General features: G+C 39.5%; 2 protein-coding genes across 2 annotated transcripts in view; one reads left to right on the top strand and one right to left on the bottom strand.

The window, feature by feature from the left end:
• Positions 1–3,486: 3,486 nt before the first annotated feature.
• On the bottom strand, positions 3,487–6,099 carry fam43b (family with sequence similarity 43 member B). The gene has a single exon (XM_051425981.1). It carries the CDS (start codon positions 5,638–5,640, stop codon positions 4,633–4,635), a length of 1,008 nt encoding a protein of 335 aa, XP_051281941.1. The 5' UTR covers positions 5,641–6,099; the 3' UTR covers positions 3,487–4,632.
• An 11,668-nt stretch (positions 6,100–17,767) lies between these two features.
• mul1b (mitochondrial E3 ubiquitin protein ligase 1b) overlaps positions 17,768–19,084 on the top strand; it is a 3,853-nt gene continuing 2,536 nt past the window's right edge. Inside the window, exon 1 of the mRNA XM_051425792.1 lies at positions 17,768–17,858. The gene's annotated coding sequence lies outside the window, so the exon portion shown is untranslated. The remainder of the gene's footprint in view (positions 17,859–19,084) is intronic.

Raw genomic sequence — 19,084 nt, 5'->3', positions numbered from 1 at the left:
TCGTGTCAGCAATGTTGACAAAACAGTGGTAAAGTTCAAGTGACAAAGCCCTCTAGCGGCCGTGGGAATTATGACGAGAGCAAAGGAGGAAGTCAGGTAACGGTATTGTATAGCCTCGTTGACCGAGTTGTCTGATCCACTGTGTGAGAGACAGCTCAGGAAGGTCCCATTGAAGGGCTCAGGGAAGTGGCTGTGCACTGCACTGGAACGGATGGGGCAAAGTTCACCAGAGGTACATTTGCAAAACCAGCCTGTTAGTCTTCATCCTTGAAGTCTTTTCTCTTGCAAAACCAAAAAGATACAGTTTGAAAACACTTCAGATAAAGCAACACAAATCTCCTCAATGTGGCCATTAAAACATCCACTACAACTGCAGTTTCCACCCAGGTGTGATGTACCAGTGGGTATTTTCTAGGCCATAATGAGCCCATAATTAGTTTGGTTCATCACAATATGTGAGTATTTTGGACCAAACGGTTCTGGGGATTCCCTTTAGAGGAAGTGTCCACTGGGGAGGGAGCTCATACCTTCAAGGGCTTTTTTTTTAGAAACAAAGTTATGTAAGCCGCCAGTGGTTGGTACAGCAATATATAGGGCATATATGCTCAATAAAGCATGGGCTTCACTATCGGCCCGTGTGTCCGTGTTTTGTTCAATTTTTTAAGGCTGCCATTACATTTTGTTGTTTCTAACATTTAACGCAGGATATTAAAAATACCAGGCTCATTTGTTCAATCAATCATGAATGATCATTCCCAGTTCTTGCAGTTCCTCCAACTGTTCTTAAAACTATGTAAACGTTTATTTGGGCCAAAAACACCTAATGAAGATACTGCAGTAGATGCAACACCTACTGTGACCGAAATGTGAAATTTATGCTTTATTTGAAGTGTTTTCAAACAATATTTTTTCTGAGAAAAGAGATCAAGGATGAGGATTAAGTGCTTGGTTTGACAAATGTAAGTCTTCCCCACCTCTATTACAAAGAGCCACTGTTTCCAGTTTCAAACTAACAGTTTCTGTCTATTGCAACTACAACTCTTTGCACCTTACCTACCTATCTATCTTTTTTTATCTTTTCTAAGTATTTTCTCTATTGTTGTATTTTATTTTATTCTATTGTATTTTATTGTATTATAATGTACCTGGCTGCTATGATGACCCAATTTCCCTCCGAGATTAATAAAGTCTATCTATCTATCTATCTATCTATCTATCTATCTATCTATCTATCTATCTATCTATCTAACCCATTGTTCCCTACCCTTAACCAAGGGTTTATTATTGTAACCATGACGACAGAGATCTTCTAACCTTGATGAAGTAGTCATAACCAAACAACAATGTTCTCCTAACCATGTTGTGTTTGTGCCTTAGCCTAACCAAACCTTACCCATTGTGTTCTCACATCATGTAACACATTTATTCTCAGTAGTGATTTTGGGAGGCGCACTCATCATCCTGTCGATCTCAGATCAGAAAACACAAATAGTATTTTGTTGTTTAATCTGACTGTTTCAGGATACATTAGGTAAAATATATGTGGAGTAAATCTATGTACAGTCAGCAGCATTTAATTCACACAACGGCTGTTGTCTTACGAGGTTTCATTACTGTTGATGTCTCATTCATTGATCCAAACTGTCCTTCCTTCTTCCCTCCCCGGCATGGGCTGTTTTTCCTCTCTTCCATCCTCACACAGAAGCAGCTAAACACTTTTTTTTTGTACAATTCTCAGTGGAACAAAACGGACTGCCACCTGCTGCCAGCTGCTCTGGGACGCAACATTTTGTTCCTCCACTCGTCCTCGTCGTGATGGAGACAAGCGGGCCTGCAGTGCTGTCAGTCATCTCCCTGCTTTTCCCTTACACACACTGCATGGGGATGAGAAAGCCTTTGAGCAGCTGTGTGCCGGCAGAAGCAGCTTTTAGGGTCTCCAAAGACGCCCTGCTGTAAAATGGCACAGCACGGTTATATGTGATACTTGACAGGCCAGTGTCTGCTATGTTTGATTAGATTTCAGTGTCTTTCTTTTAAGAGCTTCTGTGGCAGACGATGTGACAAAACACAACAAGCTTTGGATCTGGGCTTGAGCCCTTGTTATTCTGGAAGATGACTGCGATAAAGCCCAGCGTGCACCTTGCTGCTGCCATCTGCTCCCTCTCTTCTGCTTGCTTGACAAGAGTTATGTTTACATAAAAGCACCGTGGCTCCTCTGCTAACCACTCTATGTTAACATAGCACTGGCAGCATGTCAGGCACAATGCATTTCTGCATGAATGTCAGTGAGCAAACAGTCGGACTTTATCACACTGGGCACTGTGTGTGTGTATAATATGACTGTTTATCTATGTAGAACAGGAGCCTGTCGAACTAGCTGGAGATTAAAATGCTGGGAAAATATAATAAAGCAATAAAAAAACGGAGCTGGCCTCTCAGCATTCAGATTCTTCAGTTATCCTTGATATGAGTGGATTTGTGGCAAGGGCACAGGAATCCTTTATTATCAATCTTCTCACATTAGATCCTCTTCTTTTTCAGAGGAAAAAGAAAAATATTGATCTTTGAGGTTCCCACTGAACGTATACCTTCAGAACAATCCATCTCAGTAATTCAAACCAACATAAAATTATTCTGTTTTCATCAAGAGCAGTACCTAGAAATTCCTCTTCAAAAGCAGGATTCTTAATGAGGACGCACAACTGTCAAATCAAACAGCTTTTGATGTTGTTATGGAACACAATTAAACTGAATTTATGAACAGTTTTAACATCAATAATTTCCTTGTGCATTAATATATGTATTACACTGCAACATTATATTGTGATGATATAATAAGTTGTATAAATAATGAATTCATTGTAGTTCAAAGACAGAGATGCTGACTGAAAAATAACTCAAACGTGCTTCATGTTTCATTGTTATCACACTTGCTGATGTTTGTGTGATTCCAGTAAAACATTTTAAAGACTCTGTCATCACTAAAATGGCTGATGTTTGCAGTAAAATGGTTGATGGTTGGTGAGTCAACTTCCCGGTCCCCGTTTTGGATCACTTGCTCCTGTCAGAGCCTGACAGCCGTCCTGCCGAGGCAGGTGCTTTATGTTCATTTCCTGAACAATTCAATCCGCTGATTAATTGCTCCCCTCAGAGTAAAAGGCAGAGAAGCCAGTACAAGGCCTGCAGAAATGTATCAAAACACATTAACATCTAATTGGGACTAACTGGCAGTTTCAAGCTGACATTGTGTGTCTTCTTTATGTGTCTAAACCAGGTTTTCTTATACAGTTTTTTAGCTCAGGAAGCAGATTATGCTAGAGTAAAAATGTTGTTTTTTTGTCTTTGAAGTGTAGGTAACACATATTTTCACATCAGAAACATGCAAATGTGCACCAGTGGAATGCAGAGTTGTTGGATTCATTTGAATAATCTCTTTGAAAACATCTAGAAATACCCTCCCTCCGAGATTCAAGAAGGAAATCCAAGTGAGGGTAATTTTTATTCATCATATTCGGAAAATAAATAGCTTCATCTCATAATAATCACAATGCATCTTTAGACAGTAGCACAGATATTATCAACAGGAAATTAGTTAAAGTCATATTCAAAACAGTTTGTGTTCAATCGTAAGGATCCATCTGCATTTTTGCAAGGGCTCACGTGGAAAAACTTGGCTAAACAGAGCACATCGATGGCAAATTGAAATGGGTTTTTTGTTGTTCTTGTTGTTTTGGAAAACCAGGTGACACAGAAACAGGTGTATATATATATATGTATAAATTAAAAATGCATTACATAAATTAGACATTGCTGCATGAACAGTTGTGTATTGTCCCTGGTCACACATTTATCACAGTGTTCATTTTAAAAGCCAAAGGATCAAAGATGTCACATGAAAAATGAAAAAAAGCTCAGCATGAAAAGGTTACTGCTGACACGTCATGCATAAATGATAAGGACGGTAACAAATGACAGCAATAAACATGTCGACTGAATGGCTTGCTTCCTAAAATTACAGCCTTATTCATTAGTCGGCTGTCATCATTAGTAAAACCGTAATAAACTTCTGATTGTAAGCAGTCAGAAAGGTCAGTCTGTGAATTTCAGTGAGGATTGTCATATTAGAAAAATTACACAAATTTACAAAGAACCTCCCTGAAAAAATATTACAAGTCGATCCAAAAAAATGTCCCTGCTGGCAAACTCAGCGTTAATTATACTCACAAAAACAAGAGATAGAGGACTAATAAACACATCCTGCTCGGTGCTGCGATCAATATGTGACCCGCATGTCAGTGATCTCAGCGTCAGCGCTCTTTTTATGAAACCATTGTCCTCGTTCGTCATTGTGCTATCGTTAGTCTGTGCATCACCAGCCCTCTTTGTAAACAAGCAGTTTCCCAAACTGCTACAGTCAAACCAGCATTCGAGCCATCTGTCCGGAAGAGAAATTACTCCCACAGAACGATCTTCTGCCTTTTCTCTACCACCTTATAGTGGGAGAAGTTTCTGGTAAACACTTCACAGTATGGACAGGGCAGGAGGGAGCCTGAGTGGGGTACCAGTGAAGGGCAAAGAGAGGAATGTGTTACTGTAGTGCTGCAGAATCGCATTCTTTAAGCTGCGTTTTTGTCACACCAGAGAGGTTATAAATGTAAACGTGTTGTTGTTGCTGTCACTGACAAAGTTGATTTGGCACTGCTCCAGTCTGGCAATATCCCCAATGTCCAGCTCTGATAATAACTGAGTTGGGTCTGTGTTTGTTGTGAAAACCTTCTGTTTCTCCTGCTGCTCCCCTACATACTCCTCTGGTTCTTTGACCTCCTGCTTCTCATCTTTGCTGTCCTCCTCCTCTTCCTCCTCCTCTTCTTCTTCCTCTGTGATGGAGCAAAGGCGGGTGGCGGTGCCAGGGTTGTCGGCAGGCGGTCTGTAGTGGCACTGGCCGTTCAGCAGCCTCCTCAGTGGCATCAGGGGCACCGCCTCCTCACCCAGCAGCTGCTGCTGGCAGTGCCGGAAATCGCTCTGACGCTTCAGCCGTTTGAACTCGCTGAAGGCGGAGGTGGCGTTCTGGTAGAGGCTGTGGGCGATGGCCTGGGCCTTCTCGGACTTGCTAACCAGGACAGCGTGACACCGGAGCACCACGGCCATGTTCTTGACCTGGTGCCTGTAGATCCAAGCCAGGATCTTTGGTCGGCACGGGTCAGCGTTGCAGTAGGTGATTCTGTTCAGGGAGTAAAGATGGATGGGTTTCTTTTTCCCAGATTTGTCAGCACTCATCCGGATGCCTTGCGATCCCACTGTTAACCTCATCTTGACACTCTGCTCCCCGTAGTTGCTCCTCGCCCAGATCTTGGCCACTGCCTCCTGGGTGCAGCCGTCTCCCTTTGCTGTGATGGTGACCACACTCCCCAGGTAGCGCACATTGTAAACAGGCTCCTCTTTGTTCAGTTCCACCTTTTGTCGTTTGGTATGAAAGATGCTGCCCACCCAGTCGAAGGGACAGTCGGGCAGCAAGTCAGGACAGGAGCGCAGAAGAGAGGAGAGGATGGAGTGATAGGTCAGCCCGGTCCCCAGGCTCTTGGGTTTACTCTTGGACTCATCCTCCACCAGAACAAACTTATTCCTTCTCCAGGGCAGCATGGTGCGGGGAGGAGTTGGAGCCAGTGAGCCCCTCAGCCACCGCGTTTGCTCTTAACAGCTCAGCCGAAAGACTAGGAAAGCCGGTGTGTGCGAGGGAGAGAGGGAGAGCAGAGAGAAGCTGCTTCTCGAAGCTCAGAGGACAGACTGAGAGCTCTGAGCCTCAGCCAGTCTGTTCCCCCGCTCGCTCCTCCTTCCTCTCCTCCTCCTCCTCTTTCTCTTTCTCCACTGTTTGTCTGCATCATGCAGCGCTGATCAGTACAGGAGCCTTAGCCAGGCGCTCAGGCACCCTCAACCCCCTCCCTGCTTCGTTGTTTTGCTTCCAAATGGCTCCCGACCAAAGCATTATTTATCCTTCCAGCTTTGCACTGAGGTATCACTGTATTTTTGTTTCTCGTAAACCTGAGGAAGAGGGTACATCGCCTAGTCATTCTCTCCCCGGGGACTTTACGTGACTTGTTAAATCTGGTGTAAAAGTCAATCAAGTCTGTAGAATGTAATTAATTCTTCTGGTTTAGTGGGATGTTTAAATTAATATATCAACAGAATGATCTCGTGGCATTGTTAGCATGAGGATAAAAGAGTTTTGGATCCAAAACACAAAATTGCAACCTGGTGTTACTCAAAAATCACCTGATCAGTTTTTTAATTCATGGAAGAACATTGGAAAACAACTACATTTAAGTGTACTGTTTGTTTACATCAGCAATTTGAAATATGATTAATTGAGGTGAAAAAAGTACCTTGAACATATTTTATGGACTTCCGTTGGAGTGATGTTACTAAATAATTCAAAAGCCATTCAAAGGAAGAAAAAGTTTATGGAATTAAAAATAGTTTGTAAGCACTTGCAAGTAAGGATTTAGAGGATGAAACATAAATTATGTATCTGAAATAAGGAGACTCAGTATATTTGTAATTGCTAATGTAATTTATATTCTACCCAGTGCAATTTATTACTAAGGGCATGTCAGCTCTTCAAATGAAGCAGTGAAGCAAAATAATGTATAAACTCTATCTCTGTCAAACTGTGTTTATACTCATTTGTCTTGCAAATGTACCATTCTTTTACCAAGAACCTTTATGAGAAGTTGTCTTCCAGTACAGAAAGTGCTGCCTTTTTACCTGCAGTGCTTAGGAAGGTGAGCAGGTCGATGGTTGGCGACCAAAGAGCAGGACTTTGACACTACAGACCTGGTTTAGGCAACAAAAGCACTTTGGCTAAGGTTAGGTCAAGATAGTGGTTTCAGTTAATGTTAATAAACTAGAGTATTTTCTAATGTTTAACCACAGTTATTCACGTTTATTCTGTTGAACAAGCAGAAACTGTAGAAAAATAAATACAATATGTTGTGAGTAAACATTTTGGTATCTTTCAGTATCAACATACAGAAACATTAAACATGTTTCCTTATAATATCGATAAAAAACTCCAGATGGCATTATGTTTCTGTGGTAGATGAATGTTTTAGACGAGGAAGTCTGGTAAGACCATTTGTGTTGAATGTGAATTACAGCGGTACTGTTAATAAGTTACCAGGTGTTCTTAGATATACTGTATGGTATATCAAGGAGATCATTCTGGAAGTCGAGCGAGAACATCTATGCAGAGGTCTTCTCTCCATGCTGCATGAATAAAGGGACTTGATTCATCACACTGGGTTCGTAATTCTTCAGAGAACCAGCAACTCTAGTGTTTTGGAAGAATGTATCCTACATTTCCCTAAAAACATATCTGCTGTTGCAAATTAGTAGTACATAAATATGTCATTTACAGCAGATTGGGTTGAAATTTGGTGCAATGTACAAGAGAACATGGATGAACATCTGGCTCTAATGGTGTTTGACTGGCCGACACTGTATAATTAGGTCAAATAAAAGGCTCTCTTAGTGGAGGATTCTTGTGCAAGTACCATGTGCGTCTGTCACCGAGCTGTGCCGGCCAGCATGGACTGAACTGTCACGTGTGGATGGTGGATGAAGTTCAGTCCTGAGAGGTTAGTTACCGTGGCAACACAGGAAAATAAATGTCACTTTTTCTGCTCCTGGTGTGTGCTGTGAATTAAACAAGACAGTCAATAGAAAAATAAATTGCTTTTGAGGCACTATCTCATACATGGATGTGATTTATTCCAGTTATTTAAAAGAGAAAGTGAATTTTAGTGCAGAACTATTTTGAATCCTTTTCTGTTATTACCTATTCACTTCTTTTTAAAATCCCTGTTATTGTCAGTGGCTGAGGCTGCCCGCTGAAAAGAGCTTCTTTGTAAACCACACACATAGCCAAAGGGTATATGGCCAAACTTTAAGCTGTTTGGAAATAGCGAAAACTGATTTAATGTTGAGGGAATAGTCTGGGCAGTCGCCATAAAGGAGACTCTACCCTGTAGAGATGATTAAGAGACTTTTACTCTCGGTCCAGTTGGATGTTTAGTGAATAAAGAGAAGGAGCCACGATCTGATCCAGGATGAGGTGCTACAGCATCGTCTTGATCCTCCAAAGACAGTGAGATTGAGAGTCCTTATACAAACAGCTGTAGTCCCATAAATCACCTCTGTGTTGTGAGATAACTCATCTCTAACCACAGGAGATTAACGCAGACCCTAATATGCTAAATTGAAAATATCCATCATGGTTTGGCCTTTACAGAAATGGATGCGTGCATTCAGTATTGACTTATCTGCCGCCCGAGTAACCATCCTATATAAGAGGGTTGTTCAATGAAATTAGGAAATGTCTCTGCTGTGTTATGTGTCAAGGTCTCTTTGTCTCCTGTCTGGCAGTTTAGTCTCTGCCTGTGAAAGTGTAAAACAACTTGCTCATAAGAAATTATGTAACTGGTTAAAAGCAGTATGAGCTATAATGATCAGTGCATGCATTCACTTTAAATGTACAATATGTCATTTGTGCAGCTATGGAGTCTCTCACATCAAAACAATACACAAAGACAAAGTTTGATGACGCTGTGAGGTAGCATTTGGGATCATGGGAGTTGATGTTTGACATCTGATGACTAAAATCCTTCAACCGGTTAAAATATATAGTTAAAAATGACCAAGATCTTAAAAGTGTAAAGTAAGAATGTGGCTTAAAACTGGATGAAAGTTGATTTATCACAGCATATGGCAGACAACTATAATGGTGATGCATGCACAAAGAGGATATGACGCTAGTTGACCGGTGAAACACACGATTACCTTAATAAAATTACAGATTTCTCTGGGTTTGAACATTGTTGGAATAGAATGGAATAGATTTAGAATAATGTAAGTACACAGCTCAATGAAAAATATGACTCATGAGATGAGTTATATTGATGGAAATGTTACATATTGTAGCTTTAATGTACTGCTGTGAAGAGTGAGGACTGAGAAATATGAGTTTTACGTGAATTTGTTCTCTCAAATAGAAAAAAAAAACTATTTATTATATGCACTCAATATCATCTACATATAAACGTGTTTAATCTTGCTGCAGACTAGCAGTTCCTGCGGCATGGTGAAAAATACTCATTATACAGTCCAGTCCAGTGTTGCAAAGTATTTCTGGCTTGTGTTCATTAGCCTTTTCCACTGGAACTAATGTCAATTTGAAACACTGCGTCAGTGCTTCACCATGAACTCATCTGTTATGAAACAAGACTAAGACTCTGCAGCCATGCAAACTTAGGCACTGCTGTGCTTTGAGCTAAGGTCAGTATGCTAACGTGCTCACGGTGACAATGCTGATGTTTGTGTGCGAACATTTGCTAATTAGCATTATGCACAAAGCACAGAGGCTGAGGGGAATTTCGTTAGTTTTACAGGTATTTGGTCACAAACCAAAGTATTGGACAAACTGTAATTATAACTGCATGATGGCCCTAGAGGAAAGGTCAGGTGGATCAAAACAGTGGTTACAGTTCATCCTGAGGGGACATGTCTGTTCCAAATTTTATTAAAAATCAAATCCAATAGTTTAATTCTTTCCTTTCGTCACGTTTTATTCAAAACCACAAATGGGATTACCAAAGTCATCACAATACATATTCTAGGAACCATAAATATATAAACTTTTGAGCCCATCTTGTACAATTTTAGTCATTTTACTGGATAAGTGAAACTATGACTTCATGACAACTATGCTTGTATCCCTAGTGGAAAAGTCAGGATAAGATAAGTCAAAAGCTTTTCATCCTCTGGGCACCATCAATATCTATACTAGATTTTATTCCAATATATTTAGTAAGTGTGGAGAAATTACAGTAAATAAAAAAAAGTAAAATATCAACCTCATAGCGGTGCTAGAAAAAAAAAAATCAGTGTAAGCAGACTTCATCCTCGGGACAAAATAATGTCTGTACAACACATTTTCATGTGAATCCATCCAGTAGTTGTTTAGATAATTCAGTCTGGACCCAGACAAACCGACCATTTGAAAGTGGTTACAAATGATCTCCAGCTCAGCCCTGGTTCCTGATTCTATCCTCATTTCCTGTAACTCCTTCATCTCTCGTTCCCCTTCGGTTGAACCCACACATCCTTTATCAACTCACAGTAGCAACCCAGGGTGCAGAATGTTATCACTGCAATCCAATTACTGTTATCTGAGTGACACCCCTCCCTTACATCCCAAATTCTCCTTCCTTACCCATAGTTTCTTTTTGCTGCTCTTGAAGACATCCTTTTATCCAGGGCAGCGTATGCTACATATTTCTGTCGAGCAAGGCAGCCTAATTGAATTGGGCTCTCTCTTCATCACGCTACACTTACTGAGCGCGGTGTAATCAATGAGAGGGGCCTTGCAGAGAAGGTCCCAGCTCTTCGATGGTTGATTTATGGCTGTACGTGCGAGCGGCAGCAAGGCAGCCCAGCGCACAGTGAGGAACGAGAAAATGGGGAATGATGACAGAAAGGGCTGCTGTGCTCTTCATATATCAGACACTGCTGCGATTGATAACACGCCTACACCCAAGCAGAAGAAAAAAAAAAAAAGATACAAGTCTCACAAAAATGATAAGAGAGAACTAAAGTAATGTCGGATTACAAAAAAGCGAAATATAAGCTGCAAGAGATGGAAATCAATATCGTCTCATTCCCACGCAATAGATCCCTATAGACCTGGCTGAATACATAATGCAGTTCAAGTGAATCATAGTTTAATGAACAGGGAGAGTGCAGCACATTATATACAGGAGGCTCATTCCCTCCTTTAATCAGGAGAATGATACAGTCACAGGAGACCTGCAGGTCAACTCCCCCTCATTTACTCCTGTACTAATACCACAGGGAAAGAGCTGCACTACAGGAAGTGATTTGTTAGTTTCCATGTAAGGTCAGAGAAAAAATGAGAGGCAATTAGCCGAGAGAAATTAGAAATATGAGCCATTGAGAGCACGTTAAGTTAAATTAGACCAATCTTGTGTCTGTCTGGTGAATACGAAGCTACAGCCAGCAGCCGGTTAATTTAGCTTAGCAAAAAGACAGAAACAGGTAGAAACAGCAAGAAGAGCTAAAGGTTAAAAAAAGAAAATCCACCCACCTGCACTTCTAAAGTTCACCAATTAAAAAGGTCCAGTGTGTAACATTTAGGAGGATCTGTTGGCAGAAATGTGATATAACATGTTTTCATTAACGTAATAAGAAAAGTTGTGTTTTCGTTACCTTGCGATGAGTCCTTTTCTACAGTAGCCCAGGACAGACAAAACAAACACTGGCTATGGATAGGGCGCTGCACATTTTCCATACATTTCGTAGCCACCTATTCTACACTCATGGATGGGGAAGGTGTGACGAGGGGTTTTCAGTTGGTTGCACTCCTCACCACTAGATGCCACTAAATGCTACACACTGGTCCTTTAAAGTAATAGTTCAACATTTAGGGAAATATGTAACATACATTTAATTTGTACAAAAAAAACACAACTTGTGGTTTCACAGGGACGATTGTAAAGAAATAGTCTGGGCACATAACGCAAAGTAGAACCACAAATTGTTTTGGATGTACTAAAAGGTGGATTTTTGCTAATCTTGTCAGAAGGAATACTTTGACATTTTGGGAAATACGCTGGAAAATATTTGCTTTCTGACAGAGAGTTAGACAAGAAAATTTACACCATTCTCATATTTATCCTTTAAATATTAAACTGGAGCCAGCAGACAGTAAGCATAGCATAAATACTGTAAACGGGGGAAACAGCTAGTCTGGTGTTTAAAAGAACATTTTGGATCCATGCTCGAATTCAATTCGCCATGAAATCTACATTTTCAAAGAAATACAGCATTCTCTGTCCTCCTTTATCACTGATATAATTGGATATGATGATATCCCCATATTCAGTATCATTAGCATCATTAGTGTTTCATCATGTTTTGCAGGTAAACGTGTTACACTTTTGAAGCTTTGAAGGACAGAATATGAGTGTGTGCCAAATAGCTTAATTGTATGTTGAGTGCTCTTTCTGAGTAATCCTCAGAGGCATTCTTCCAGGCCCAGAAAGCCAGCTGATTTCAATCTCTCGAGGAACTGAGACTTTTCCAAATAATGTTCTTTTCTGTCGTAGAATAAGCAGATCCTGTGCCAGGATAGAGCTAAAAGCTGTGCGCTATGATGAGAGAACAGGGGGAAAAAAGGGGGTTTTACATAAGAGACTCTGCTTTTGAAGTTTTTTGGTCAAATGCCCAAAGATTATTCATCACATCCTTAATATTGAATGTTTGAATGAAGTTAAAACATACTTTTATGATGATTGATGCTGTTTGCTTTCGACGGTATTTGTCAAGTCAGAATGACATAAAAGTTAAGAGTGAGCCGAAACTTTGAGACAACTTCCTCTCGTATTCAAATCTGACATTTCAAAAACTTAGTATTATTTTTAACACTTAATTACTCCATTTTGAAAAGGATCTCACATTTTGTCATTTCAACATCTGAGCAGTATGTCCGACACATTGTTGCATGAAATGTAGGTGACTGTTTTGTGTTTGGGTTCTCAATGTTTGATCAGATGGACTCCACAGGGAGGGGAGTTTGTCTGGATGTTGCACTGGTAGGAGAGGTGCCAGGTTTGTTTAAACCAGTCACAGCAAAGTCCAACTGTTTCAACACTACGGCATCAAGAGGACACATGTGATGTTCTTCTCGCCTCTTGTACTCCTCCCATAAAGCTGTTGCCTCCATCTGCTGTCGCTATTTCTTTCTGTCTGAAATCCACGTGAATGTGTGTCAGCTTGGCGTTTGATCAGAAGTCATTATGTGACACAAACAAAGAAAATACGGAAGTGGGAGGTTTACACGGGCAGAGGGGGCAGTGGATCACAAGGTAGACTCTGTCTGCAAAACAAGGTGACTAATGTTGAATAAAGGTCCTGGGGACATTTCTGTTCTTTTGCTGGGGTTGAAAACAAGATTGCACCTTTTCCCGTCAGAAGAAAGCCGCAAATTCTCGTAGGCTATCATTCACATGTCAGGTTGATTATGTCAGATATGATTCAGCCAGAGGAGTTTTCTGTGCCAGCTATTCATGTTACATTACTGAATCTCTGTAGTAAACTGTATTATTAATTAATTTAGATATGTATACAGAATCATAACTCTTTGCATTTGGTGTCTACCTCTGCTGTGTACCTGTCAAAGTCAGGTGAATTTGTGCATTAAAACCTGTTAACAACAGAAATTCCTAAAAATAAAAAAGACATTTTGTCATTGCTGAGGTATAAAAGTTGGCATGTTGGAAGAGAAAAGATGCAATAAAGGTTCAAATGAAACCTACAGGTTGGCATAGACCACATCTTGTAATAATCTATGGTTAAAATGCCATCTGGAGTTAAATTACAGAGGAGCACAGTGGATATTTTATTCCCCACCTTTCCCCTGTGCTGTTCGTCCCTGTTAAATTTGAATAAATGCCTTCTAGGTGTCCTGATACAAAAAACAGTGGACATGGTGGGAATCTTAATTTTGTGTCATTGTGCCTCATCTATAATTTTCCACCTTTTCACATAATCTTGATAATCATGTTAGGTTGTTATATGATAACTTTTCACTGGCTAAAACAAACAACAAATACACTGAAAATGTTGTTAGAACAGTGTAAAATATAGTCACCAGTAATTAGTTTGAGCATATATTCTATACCCAAACAGAAGGCACCCACTAAGAAGGCTGATAATGAAGATGGGTAATGTTCATTCAGTCACAGTTTCAGTCTACTGGATTTAGACAGTCTCTCCAAGTTCTACCAACAGCAGAACTTCAGATGTGTGGTTCACCTGCAAAATACCAGTAATATAGAGTAATGATTTCTTTAAACCCAGAGTGACTCTGCTTGCTGTGCTACAAGCTATCATTGACTGAAACTGGCTGCTGGTTGTTTGCTCCACTGTTTACTCTTACTCGCTCAGAACACTGTGCACTACCAGTGTTTTTAATGGATTGCAGTGCGGTGTGTTTGACAGGTGGAGAACCTGGAGCAAATAAAGATTCAGAAATGGTTTACAGTATATAAAAAACAAAACAAAATCACTGAAGTAGTGTGTAGTTTCTCTATACATGGGTCGATAGTGCACTTAATTCAAACTCCTAAAATCTGGAGAACATACCAAAGTTATGGCTTGGGTTTCTTTGGAAAGGTTTTCTGCATGAATTCTCAAGTTGAAGAACATCTTTGTTCAGAACCGTGTTTGGTATGTTTGGCTATACATGATGCAATGAGAAGCAATATATAAAAAGGCAAATTCAGTTATTCCGTTGAAATATGGCTCCTGTCAGTTATGGGGCGCAATCCTTTAAAACAAACGGCTTACCCATTCGACTGAACTCATTGTTATAAATCTACTGTCTCATTCTCTGCCTTATGTTGTCTGAAAACATGCAGTCTACTCCTGGGATTTCTTTCTTATGCCATCCAAATGTAACCGTGTGCTCGTGTGTACCCAAATAGAGCCGAAGTCAAGGTTAAGGTTGAGTATGCCATTAAAACTAGAGAACAAACCATGATTTGTATGCAGTGTGGGATGAAGCACTAGCTGAGAGGGTCAAGTAAGGGCAAGAAAGCCTGTGGGTGCACCCTCACATTTTTATGGGTTGGAATCTATATTAATTTCACTATAGCCCTGACTTTATGTCCTCTGCAGTGACATAAGCAGAATGTGTAAATGGTGCAAGAGACAAATAAAATGTGAGATGGAAATGAGACACAATAAAGACATTTAATTATGGAAATGATGAGGATTTCACCAATTACTTAATGATTTAATGAATGGCAGTTATCTATTAATTAATAACCAATAATTGGACTATCCAATTCTATTTCTTTGGGCACAGTGAAGCAAAGAGGTGGAAGGCCTGGCACAGGTGTAACTAAAAACATTCATAATAAGTGCATGGCTGAGTGATCCTCCTAACGGCAGCAGTACCACCATTAATGTTTTACACCAGTTTGTCTCCTGCAGTTCACACTACAAACAATTACAGGTATGTATAGTTTTTGTATTTCTGTAGAAAGTTTTGTACAAACTTTGATGATGAAGAAGTGTGCACCAACGTCAATAAAACTGCGACCTTGTCATACCTCCGCCAGTTCAACTTCACAAAGACTCTCCTTAGATTTTAATTATTTTTTCTCTTAAATCTTTCTGTAGTTGTCAATGCATGAAAAGAGTCAGATAGACCTGTTTGACATCAGACATTTTGACATGAAATAGGGTAAATCAGTGCCTGAATTTGACCAAAAAAGGTGCCAGTACCCTAACCCTAAAGAAAACATAACCCTTATTATTGTGGCATTTAACCTTTTTTAACATTTTCAGTGCCGTTTTCTTTGCATTTAGTTGTTTTCTTAAGTTAGCTATGTTCATACAGAGACGCAGTAAGGCAGGCGTTTAGGAGTACTTCATCAGCATTGCATTGTTTTAGAAATACCAAGATCCAAAAACTTGCTATAGGGGAGTTTTGGGGCATTAAAGTAGTTCTTTTTAAGCAATTGTTTCACAACTTTTATAGTATACCCCTCGGAAAAAATACTGAGGTCCATACCTTGGTGTCCTCAGTGGTGGGTACGCCCATGTTCACTAGAGGTGGCGGTATTCAGTGAGTAAGTAAGGGTACTTATGTGGACAAAACTCATAAGTGCCAGTACGACTGGCGAGTATCGGCCCATTTCAGACACTGGGGTAAACACAGGTGTTACCAATGATACTAATTAAGGTTCTGTTCCATTCAGTGTAGCGGAGCCTTTCCAGTGAGCCAACATGCACAACAGCAGCATCCTGACTCTGTTTGACCTGAATGAGACGAAACCTTCATTAGTATTATCAGTAACACCTGTGTTTACTCTGCTATTTCATGTCAAAATGGCTGCGGTGAAAAGAGTCTATTGAAAAACAGGCCGCTGTACTTAAGACTCAGCCTTTATACATGTGGCAGGCAGTCTGCCAGGTGAGCTACCTGAGCAACAGATTTACACATGTAGCTGTGACTGCCTGTGTTTTGTTCTCTTCTTCAGTCTCTGTTATGTTATTTCCTCTGCTGTTCTCAGGTCTTTCTTGCAAAAGAGATGTTGAATTCAGTGAGACTACCCGATTAACTAAAGGTTATGCTACTAAGTACAAGTGATAACCATGAAATATCATCTGGTGCTTGGTGTCTCACCACCACTGATCATTTTTTATTTTTTACAGCTGCGAGCAGTTCAACAGCACACTCAAAAATCAGTTACTACATTCACTGGCTTTTATGAGTAGTTTTGTGACCCTTTTCAGCGTGAATAAACTACAACTCCAACTCCAGTGACTGCCTATTTACTCTCCTGTGCACTTCTGAGTTACATGTGCTTGAGTGTTTTAATTTCATGCAACTTCATACTTCTGCGTGTGCAAAAACAGGCACCAGCGTTTGTTTTGTTTGAGGAAATTGTCGTATTTCCACGTTGACAACCATGATGACCTTATTCTACCGTGCTTTCAATGAATCGGTCTAATTTTTTCTTTGGTGTCATGGTTTGGAAATCTTTTCTCTAAAGAGCAGAAACTCTCTGAATCAAATGGTTAAATGGTCTAGTAGGCCGATTGGTGAGCTTAACCCAGCCTCCCTCATTTTGTTTTTTTTGTTTTGTTTTTTTCCCCCCTTTGTTAAATGTGCTTATTTATTTTCCTGTCTTGCAAATTAGATGAATTTGTAACCAGCTTCTTTTTCTTCCCTTTGTCTCACACTTTTGGCAGCACTGGGTGTTTATATATAAAAAGGAAAAACTGCAGAAACATGTAAACATTATGAATACTTTGTGAAACCATGAATTATTTTTTGCATAAAAGTATTTTTTTAAAATAGGATGTGGAACAAAGTGGTATAAAAATAGTTTATAGCCCAGAGTTTGTATTTTTTTTTAACCTTTTTTTTACTGTTACTTTCTTTATATCTACAGATTTTTACAGCCTGCAGCACTTTTATCTTTTTTAAATTATTTATTATTTATTTTATATGTAAGATGGTGTGTATTTATTGTCTGAGTTGTTTGTTGTTACAAATATTTAGTCAAGAGGAATGCCTTGTCTTTTAATGCAAACCAAATCTACCTTCAGGTACAAATAAAGTAACTTGAAATCCATTTTAGAGGAGAATATTGTACTTTTTAACTCCACTACATTTACCTGTTACTTGAAGATTAAAATGCATCTTATAGCAATAGTACAACATAGAGTAATTTAACAACTATAAAAAAAATTTTTAAGGATATTTGGTCATTTTAATCAATTTCCAAGTGCTAAATGTGTATGTGCTACTAACATATTGTTGAGTACTTATATATTCAACAGTGCATCATATTTTATTAGTGAATAGCTGTCCGATCCATGTAGCAAGTATATTTTCTTGATAATACTAAATCACGGTGTACTTTAAATAACAGATCTTAATACTTCAGGGCTTTTTCACAGCAGATAATTTGACTTGTCATGGTGGGGAAAAAAACCACAGGTGTTACTAAATAATATTAAGTAGTCAAGTGTCCCATTAAGCCACGACAGCAGTGGAGTAAAGCAATCACAAACTGTATTATTTGCACCCTATATTTGCACCTGTGCACCTGTCCGCGCCAGGCTCTCTTTAATATAAATGGTTCTACAGCGACACCTGCTGGCAGGGCCGCGGTATTGCACTGCAGGCGCTGCACTGACATTACTACTGTGCACTGTGGAGGGCTGTTGTTTAACCCCTGCTGTCAGTGGGACGAGTGTAAATACAGGTGTGTAAACAAAGCTTTTAACAGGGGGTTCCCTACCCGCTATTATATTGTATTATATATTATATATACAGCTACAATGTCGTTTTAAACGGGAGGTTAAATCACGTTAAGTCAGCTGAGGCGTCGCTAGCAAGCTGGCTAATTTAGCTAGCTCGTAAGCTTCAACTGGCTAAGGAAGTGTGGGACACTACAAAGCTAGTTTGCTCGCTAACTAGCAACGTTTAAGGGATTTTAGAGGGTTTAAACTTCAGGGTTTTATTTACTGTAAAAGAAGTATATGGTAAAGGGTCTTCTCGTCGTGTAGGTAGCGTTAAGCATTACATTGTTGTGTGTTTAATTTGAGCTATTAGTGTCTTTTACTGGGCTCATCAATCAAAGCCTGTCAGTAACTTCCAGACTCACTGGTCATTAAAGATATTATATGTGTCAGTATTGTGTCAGTATCTTTTATAACTGTCGTTATTTTCCTTAAAATCAGTTCAAAGTAACAGCCCCTGGTTTCATTGACAGTCTACAGTCGGTGTTTGGTTTCATTATTGTTCTGTTCAGTGGTGAAAGATGTAGTTTCATTATAGTAAAAGTAGTAATACAACAATTGTTAGTTTCTCTGTGAGTTGAAGTTCTAGGATTTAAAATTTTACTTTAACAAAAGCAGTTAAATGTTAAGAAACAAATACTTGAAGCATCAAAAGTGAAAGTACTCCTCCTCCTCCTGCTGAGTGAGTGCTCAGTGCAAATCCAAGAAGTATTTATTTTATTTTACAGGAAAAAGAAATCATCAAAGTTAAGTTGTTAAAGTCACTGTGCATTTTGCTCACAGCCCTGGAAGAAATAGACTTAATGCCGGAAAGATCGCTGCAAGTCCTACCAACAGTTGGTTTCAGAGAGAATAAGCACCAAGGTTTACGTAGGCGATGTGAGTGACAGGCTAAAATACAAGAGATTTCCAGGAAAATATAATTATTTCCAGGTTATTTGGTCACCTTAATCAATTTCCAGGTGTTTCAATGACTGGAAAATGAGTCTCTAAATTGCCCGCTTTTCCAGGATGTGTGGGAACCCTGTGTGTATATATTATATTATATTATATTATATGTTAATAATGTAGCAGAGTAAAATGTACAGTGTTGTTAATTTTAAGCAAAAAAAAATTTGCTTGAAAGCTTCTCAAATGTGAGGATTTGCTGCTGAGTTGTTGATACTGAATGTTAGTGGCAGCTCCAGTG

This window comes from Dicentrarchus labrax, unplaced genomic scaffold (assembly GCF_905237075.1).
Source record: "Dicentrarchus labrax unplaced genomic scaffold, dlabrax2021, whole genome shotgun sequence".
Lineage (NCBI taxonomy): Eukaryota > Metazoa > Chordata > Actinopteri > Moronidae > Dicentrarchus > Dicentrarchus labrax.
Note: the sequence above shows the minus strand (reverse complement) of the source record. Positions and strands in the feature narration are given on the sequence as shown.